The following is an 8450-nucleotide window of genomic DNA, read 5'->3' as shown; positions in this document are numbered from 1 at the left end:
CAGGAAGACTGAGGGCCTGGCGCGGGCACCTGGCGGGGCTCCTGGACACGGGCTGCAGGGGGGAGGGAGGACGGAAGAGGTCAGCCTGGGTACCGGTTCTCCGCTTCCCTCGGGCTCCTGGGAGGATGGAGAAGCTGAGGTGCAGTCATCGGGCTACCGCACTCCAGTGGGGCAGCAGGGGAGGCCAGGGAAGGCCACCCTTGAGTCACTCCCCGGGTACATTAAGTGTAGCCTCTTGCAGTAGGGTCTGGCAGGCTCTGACGCTGGTGGATGGGCTGTGAGCACCCATTTGGGGGACAGACATGTAACTCAGGCAGTGGCCCCCAAAACCTGGGAGAGGGACTGTGGCAAGGCAGGGGGTTCAGCCTCGGGCTCCCATCCACCCCGCATCCTCAGCAGGTGACAAGGGTCTCTGACATCTGGGGCTGGGAGAGGGAGCAGGCACACAGGGAGAGACAGGGCAGCGTCTGGCACGACTCAGCCTCAGCCAGACCTGGCAGCTGGCTCAGAGCCTGGGGCAGCCCAGCAGGGCCATGGAGGTCGCCGCCCCTCCCCACCACCCACCACTCACTCATGCCTCAAAAGCTTCTGGGCTGAGCCCAACGTGAGCCTTTCCTGGGAGTAGCCCACGCATGGGGAGGGGGTGCCAGGCCCAGGGCAGGGTCCTCTAAATGCACCCACTCTGAGAGATGGCTGTGAGGATGGCACGACACCCCCTAGAGTCCTGCCATACGTAGGCCTCCGTGACCAGTACACTAGCCAGACACCAGGCCCGGAGATACCACCCTCAGTGGGGACTGCTACATGGCCAAGCTACCCAAAGGCTACATGGCAACTATGCGCAGCCGTTTGACAGCCGCCATGACTGGCGTGAGCTATGCTCATGGCTGGCTGTGGCATCCATGCAGTGTCCCCACATGCCCCGCCCGGGTCCCGCCGTGCCCCACCTGCAGGTGGCCACCCTCACTGCTGCTTGCAGGCCGACAGCCGGCGGATCTTGCTGCTGGCAGAGCAGGCCTTGCGGGCGGGGTTGGGGGCCCTGCCCTCTGCCTTGGATTTGGTGCTCAGCTGCGCCGCCTCCGTGCCGTTCATACACACGGCCTTGGGGAGGCCCCGGCTCTGTCCATTCTGACTGGCCTCCTCTTCTGGGACCTGTCCTGGGAGGGAGACGGCAAGTGTGGCCTGAGCTGAGGGCCACACCCCCAGAGCCGCAGGAACCTGGCTGGCCCCCAGCACAGGGAGACACTTACAGCTGTGGCCCAGGCCATGCCCACCCCCGGGTCAGGCCCAAGTCTCTCCAGCCTGAAATGCTGTCCCCCAGCAGCTCCGGGAGGCACCCCCAGGGGATGAGCCTCCCACAGATGGCCTGGGAGGAATGCCCCCTCCACCCCGTCTGCTGCACCTGCCACGGCCCCAGGTGGGACCCCACCCAGGTACTGTCTACAGGGGCCTCCTGAGTAGGCGGCAAGCGGACAGGGCAGGACCCTCCCGTGCTCCCCTGGGGTGCCCTGGCCCATGGTTGGTTCTAAAGGTGCACGAGCCACCACACGCTCACCTGTGAGGACACAGGAGGGCCAGGCTCAGGCCAGGCATGCGAAATGCCAGCACAGAACCACGTGGGGAGTAGAGCTCAGCTTGCCAGGGCCCCCAGCCGCCCCCAGTCTCTGCCGGCCACCAACCAGCACCAGCATCTTGTGAAACTCACAGGCCTGGGGCTGCCCACCCTGCCCAGGTGGACAATGTCCTCATAATGGCGGGGGAAGTGCAGGAAGCTGCCCACGTGCTGTCCCTGCCAGGAGCTGTGGTGGTCTGTGAGGACTCCGCCAACACACTGGCTGCCGAGCCACCCCCGAGGCCCCTCCCAGGCGATGTCAGTGGGAGGCTGCCCTGGGCTGCCCCAGAGCTCATGTGCCCAGTGCAGAGCCCCAGCTCCGAGAAGGGGCCGGTGGCTGACTCAGCAGCTTCCAGGACTTGCCATATACCTCCCACGGTGTGCACAGGAAGTCACTGGCTTTAAAAAGGCACCTGGGGCCGGGCGTGGTGGCTCACGCCTGTCATCCCAGCACTTCGGGAGGCCGAGGCAGGTGGATCACGAGGTTAGGAGTTTGAGAACAGCCTGACCAACATGGTAAAACCCCGTCTCTACTAAAAACACAAAAATTAGCTGGGCATGGTGGTATGCACCTGTAATCCCAGCTACTCAGGAGGCTGAGGCAGGAGAATTGCTTGAATCTGGGAGGTGGAGGTTGCAGTGAGCCGAGATTGTGCCACTGCACTCCAGCCTGGGCGACAGAACAAGACTGTCTCCAAAAAAAAAAAAAGCACCTTGGTCAGGAGGCACCAAAGGCACCCATAGGTCTTACACCCAGCCCATCTCCGCTGGGGCAGACCCTGTGCCCACTCCCATGGGGCCAACCTGGTAGACAAGGTGCCCCAGCTCTGCATCAGTGGCACAGCTGCCACCAGGGCCCTGCCCCCACGAGGCACTGGGACCCTCGGTCCCCTCTCCCACCCCACACGCCTGTCCGCGCTGGTGCCCAGGACCTGCCCCAAGCCCCTTCCCTGGTTCTGGGTGTTGGCAGCAGGACCCCCATCCTGGGTAGGGACAGGCAAGGCCAAAGTGGAGCCATGCAGGGGCCGATGCAGCAGCCCAGGCCGAGTGTGGAGGACACCCTGACCCAAGGGCGCTGGGCTGTCCTGCCCCGATGCAAGGGGGCTCTGCAGGTCAGGGATGGGGCTCACGCTGAAGCCTCAAGTTGAGCCTGTCCCCAGCGCCTGAGCAGTGGAAAGGGCGTCAGCACCTGAGCACCCAGTACCGAGTACCGAGGCCTCAGCCATGCCAAGTGGTCCCAGCGGACCCCCCTCTGCTGGGTACTCCTTCCCACCACCCACAGTGGGCTCAGCAGGGTCATGAAAAAGGTGGCCCAGCCCCTGCCCTCCTCCCCGGCACCTCACCCCAGGGCAGCCCACACAGGGCAGTCTCACACAGGCCTGGAGAGAAGCCAGTGCCGGGTCCTGGCTCAGGAATCCTGGCCTGCAGGGGCAGCCGTGAGGGTCAGCGTGTGGTCCACGTCCCAGCAAGGGCTCTGGTGGCCTGCCTGGGCTGGCCCTGCCCTAATTGGCCCTCCTGCCTGGGATTTGCCTGACTGCCCGTCTCGGGGCCCCAGAGCTCTGAAAGGCAGAAGGCCCTGGACCTGGGGTCAAATTGCAGCCAGGCCCCAAGGATGGGCGCCATGAGGGGACCCCACCTCCCAGCACACCCCAGTGACCAGGGTGCCCAGCAGCACCTCCCGTCCCAACAGACGCGACGGCCACGGTGCCACAAATGCAAGAGCCCAGGAGGCGAGACCCTTTGACCCTGGGGGCCCCCACACACTGTACCCTCCTGGGGGGCCCCCACATGCTGCATCCTCTTGGGGAGCCCCCACACTGTACCCTCCCGGGGGCCCCACACTGTGCCCTCCAGGGGAGCCCCCACTGTGCTCTCCCGGGGTCCTCACACGGTACCCTCCTGGGGACCAGCTACTGAGCTGAGCCTAGAGGTTTGCTGAGGGGCCCGGGGGTGCTGAGGGATGAGGCTCTCTGCAGGGCCCCCACTATTCTGGGACCCTCGGGCCCGGGGGTGGTCCTTGTCCCCTGGATCTTCACATCCCAACCTGCCTGGCGTACCCCCCTTCTCAGGCTGGCCCCGGCCCACCACTTCATGCTGACACAGTGAAACAGAAAGCCCCTGCCATGCTCCAGCCCGAGCACAGCAAGCATCCATCTGCAGATACACTGCACAACGCTTTATGACACAGCCCAGCCCCAGGCGGAACAGAGGCAAGCCGCAGCGTGGCGGGGAGGGGCTGGCTGCCAGTGCGGGCCGCCCCTATGCTAAGGCCCTGAGCTCCTCCTCCGGCACTACTGCGGCACCGGCCGCGAGGCTTCCTCTCCTGAAAGGTCTGAGCCCTCGCTCTTCTGTGAGCCGTGATCCGCTCTAAGCCCTGCCTCAGACGCCTCCTCGACACCTGGGGAAGAAGGGCGGCCGGCATCAGGGCCAGCAGGCAGGCCTCAGGGATGGTGGGAGGGAGGGCCACTGGACCCTCGCATGCCGGCTGTCTGAGGGGCCACCCTGCACTTTGACTCTCACCTGCCCTCCCCCGACCCTGGGGCTCCCCGCCTGCTCCTGCTGGGGCTCAGGCCAAGGCCGGTGGGCGGTGCCTGGCTAGGCAGCACCCGGAGAGACGCCTGGGGAACCCTCCTGGCCAGACAGGCCTTGGCCAGTGCCCCCGCTGCCCCCACGCCTTTCAGCCATGTCCCAGCTGCCCCCAGGGCGGAGGCGGCCTGCAGGTGGGCTGGAGGCTTCGGGGACGTGGGATTGGCCACCAGAGGGCAGAAGCTGTCCTCACTGCAGACAGGCAGGCGCCCTGCTCCTGTGGGACGTCACGGCCGAGTTAGCAGAGCTGGGCAGGGGCCCCCACCAGACTCACCGGGCACCGTGAAGTCCTGAGTGTAGATGATGTCGTCCTCGATGTCAAAGAGGTCCTCATCCTCGTCCGCGCCGTGCAGGTCCTCCAAGTACGGCACCACAGTCATGCTGCGCCACCGGTCCTTGGTGTCCGGGCTCGGCGGGATGGGCACCGGCGCCTCGGCCGGAGGGTGTTTCTTCCGGAACCAGCTGCAAACACCCAGAAGCAGTGGTGCCTGTCAGGCTCGCACCAGGACGGTGCAGCTGCCCAACCTGGCTCCTCTGTGCTCAGAGTACCTGCTGCACGCTCAGGAGCCGGAACCAGGCCGCGCACCGGGTGGCTGTGACCACAGACGCTCAGCCATGCCCTCCCGGAGCAGGCAGGCTGCCAGGACCTCAGTCTGTAGCCCTGACCTCACTCCAAGCCTGACAGATGTCCCCTCCACCCTGAGGCCTGACCCCCCGCCACGCCCAGCCTCAGGCCTGTCTCCCAGGTGGCACTCAGAAGCCAGCACCCACCAGACGCATGTCAGCAAAGGCCAGAAGGGGGCCTGGGGGGCCATGAATACATCCTAACCCAGGAGGCTATGGGGGCAGCCCCAGCACCCGCCCGGCTCCCAGCTGCCCCTGAGCTACGCAGAGATCCCCAAGGGACGATCGGCACCAGCGCCTCAGGGGTCCGGACACTCCCACTCCCAGAGCCGGTCTCTGGGGGGCCTCGGGGCTCGAGCAACCCCAGGGGCTGGTGCAGAGGAGCAGAGCCCACGAGGCGAGGGAGGTCGCACTGCGGGGCCTGCTGTCTTCCCTGTCACAGAGCTGGGTGCCCTTAGCTGGATCCCAACCAGACCATGCTGCTGGGAGCCCCAGGAGGAGGGTAAAAAGAGGGGCTCTCGCCAGCGTTCGGGGCCAGCTGTGCCTTTCCCGGTGTGTCTCTATGCCTAGGGCAGAGACGGATGCACGTCCTCACTCAGACCCCAGCTCAGACAAGGCCTGTCTGGCCACTAACAGGGCACTGCCCAGAGACCCCACTTGGGCCCTGAGAACTGCGGGCGCTGCACGGGGTCTGGCCCCAGCCCAGCACCCCCACCATGCCCTGCTCTGGCGCCCACTCAACCAGCTGCACACGTGGCCAGCCTCCCTGTGGTCTTGGCCCCACTGCCCCCAGGGGCCGCTCACCTGTGCTGCCGGATCTGCCGGATGGAGAACCTCTTGGCCGGCTCGTACTCAAGCATCCCTGAGGAGAAGCCGGCGAGGAGCCAGTCAGCCGGGCACAGGCCTGAGACCCCACCAATCATCCCCACCTGACCAGCCTCTGTTGTCAGGCCCCACGTGATACCTGGATGCTCCCAAGGGGGGCCCCCTTGCATAGATGGCCTCCCTGACAGAGGCCACTCCAGGGGACAGGCCAGGGACAGCCTCTGCGTGCCTGCCTGGGAGACAGGGCTGGGCTGGACAGCCAGGGCGGTTCCATTCTCCCAAGGCCACTGGGCAGACGGACAGACGGCCAGTGCCACCTGCTGCCCACACACAGGAAGTGCAGCAGGACGAGCCTGACACAGGCCAGGGAGCCCCCGAGGGCGGGGCTGGGGGAGGCGCAGGGCAGCACTGCCCTCAGGGGTGGGAGTTGAAAGGTGAACAGGGCCCAGAAGCAGGGTGGAGCTCAGGACCCGCAAACCAGGCCCTAGTGGGAGGCCGGCCTCTCCGCTCAGTCCTCTCAGTGCCTGCAGGGGTCTCACGGCCAATAGCCCCCCACCTAACACCCCCACCTTGCATTTCTGCACAAAAGCCCCGCCTCCCTGGGGCTGTGGGCAGAGGGACGAGGCCCCCACCTTTCAGCAGGTCGGAGAGCGGGGGGCCACAGTCACCCGGGATGGCGTAGCTCCCCTTCCCAATGTTCTCAAACAGCTTGTAGATGTTGTCCCCTTCAAAGGGGTACAGACCCGTGGTGATGTTGTAGCTTCATTCGAGGGGAGGGAAGAAAGGTGTGGTCAGTCAAGGTGGTCGACGCCCCGGGAGCCCCACCTCTGCCCCAGGGACGGAGCCCTCGCGTGGCTGCTGGACCACAGGCTCTGCGGACTCAAGGACACCTCTGTCTTCACCGCCTCCCACTAGTGGAGGCCATGGGGCAAGAGAGGAGCGTCCTCTGGACCCACCCGGGGAAGGGGCCTGGAGCCACTCTCACCCGCCCATCTTCCCTGTGGGGCTCTGAGAGGAGGATTGGTTGTGACACTCTGTGAAGATCGCTGACAGGCTAGGCTGCATGTCACATGGGTGAACCACCATCTGCCGTGTGAGCTACGTCTCCATCAAGTAAGCACCCCCAGTGGCTGTGGCCAGCGAGGGTCTAGGCTGGTGGCTACACCCTGCACCCACAGGCCAGAAGCTGCCCAAGATGCAGAGGCCCCTCTGGGCTGTGCGTGTGGCGAGTGCCGGGGCGGGGCCGGGGCACTTACAGGGTGACCCCAGCTGACCAGATGTCCACCTTGAAGCCGGAGAAGGTGTCCAGGCCGTTGGCAATCTCGGGTGGCTGGAAAGCCGGGGAGCCCTGGCTGGTCCGGCAGGTGTCATCCGCCGCAAACGGGTGCAGTGCCTGTGGCAGTGCCGTGCAGCCCTCAGGGAGTGCCCGGGAGGGGGCGCCCCAGGGCCCCCCCTAGCACGTGCCTACCTCGGCCACGCCCAGGTCGGAAATTTTGAGGGTGCCCCCGGTGGTGAGCAGCAGGTTCCCGGGCTTGATGTCCTTGTGCACGATGCCCTGGCTGTGCAGGTACTCCAGGCCGTCAATCAGCTGACAGAAGTACCTGCGGGCAGCACACACCTGTCTTGGGACCGAGGCCTCCCTGTTCCTCACAGGGGTCCCCTTTGCAGCCGCCTGGGAGCCTCCCAAACACCACAGGCCCAGCTGGGGAGTCACGGAGGTCCAGGCACACAGGACAGAGGAAAAGCTGGGTCCAGTAGGGAGCCAGGCCTGCGCCTGCAGTGACCACCCTCACCCAGCCGAGTCACGTCTGGCAGGGCCCCAGATGTCCACAGGTCTCATTTCCCTGTGGGCCACAGGCCGGCTGCACCCCAAAGGCTTGCTGAAACAGCAGGCCCCTCCCTGTCCCTGCAGTCCTGCAGCAGCAAGGGGCCCTGACTCTGCAGCCCACAGATCTGTACCAGGAGGTCCGGTCGGGGCAGGTGGCTGCTGGGACGGGATGGGGTGGGCTGCCGGCCTCAGGCAGCAGGTCCAGCAAAGATGGAGGCAGGTGGTTGACAGCAGCCCTGCCCGTGGATACCACACACGGGAGTCTCCAAAACTGTTTTTAAAAACTTGGGCCTTCACAGGGCGGGGCGTGGTGGCTCACGCCTGTAATCCCAGCACTTTGGGAGGCCAAGGCGGGTGGACCATGAGGTCAGGAGTTCGAGACCATCCTGGCGAACACGGTGAAACCCCATCTCTACTAAAAATACAAAAAATTAGCCGGTCGTGGTGGCGGCGCCTGTAGTCCCAGCTACTCGGGAGGCTGAGGCAGGTGAATGGTGTGAACCAGGGAGGCGGAGCTGGCAGTGAGCAGAGATCGCACCACTGCACTCCAGTCTGGGCGACAGAGTGAGACTCCGTCTCAAAAAAAAAAAAAAAAAAAGTTAATCAGAAACATTATCACATCCCCGCAGAATTGCAGAGACTAGTGCCACCCTCAAAGACTTGAAAGGGGCCAGGTGGGGTGGCTCAGGCCTATAATCCTAGCACTTTGGGAGGCCAAGGCAGGTGGATCACCTGAGGTCAGGAGTTCGAGACCAGCCTGGGCAACATGGTGAAACCCCATCTCTACTAAAAGTACAAAAATTAGCTGAGTGTGGTGGCAGGCACCTGTAATCCCAGCTACTAAGGATGCTGAGGCAGGAGAATCACTTGAACCTGGGAGGTGGAGGCTTCGGTGAGCTGAGATTGTACTACTGTACTCCAGCCTGGGTGAAAGGGTGAAACTCTGTCTCAAAAAAAAAAAAAAAAAAAGACTTG

The 8450-nt window shown here is 64.7% G+C and overlaps 1 protein-coding gene across 2 annotated transcripts in view; it reads right to left on the bottom strand.

The window, feature by feature from the left end:
- STK11 (serine/threonine kinase 11) overlaps positions 1-8450 on the bottom strand; it is a 27882-nt gene continuing 19432 nt past the window's right edge. The window contains exons 4-10 of one of the 2 annotated variants that reach the window (XM_011997394.1): positions 7116-7248; positions 6904-7040; positions 6280-6407; positions 5627-5684; positions 4473-4660; positions 948-1157; positions 1-52 (exon numbers count right to left, since the gene is read on the bottom strand). In XM_011997394.1, the coding sequence (XP_011852784.1) occupies positions 964-1157; positions 4473-4660; positions 5627-5684; positions 6280-6407; positions 6904-7040; positions 7116-7248 (838 nt within the window). In that variant the 3' untranslated portion in view covers positions 1-52; positions 948-963. Of the gene's footprint in view, positions 53-947; positions 1158-3773; positions 4011-4472; positions 4661-5626; positions 5685-6279; positions 6408-6903; positions 7041-7115; positions 7249-8450 lie in introns of those variants that run through there. The other variant, XM_011997395.1, reaches the window with a different exon arrangement.

The sequence above is a fragment of the Mandrillus leucophaeus genome, unplaced genomic scaffold, assembly GCF_000951045.1.
Source record: "Mandrillus leucophaeus isolate KB7577 unplaced genomic scaffold, Mleu.le_1.0 Scaffold54, whole genome shotgun sequence".
Lineage (NCBI taxonomy): Eukaryota > Metazoa > Chordata > Mammalia > Primates > Cercopithecidae > Mandrillus > Mandrillus leucophaeus.
The sequence above is the reverse complement of the archived record's forward strand: the minus strand, read 5'-3'. Positions and strand labels throughout refer to the sequence as shown.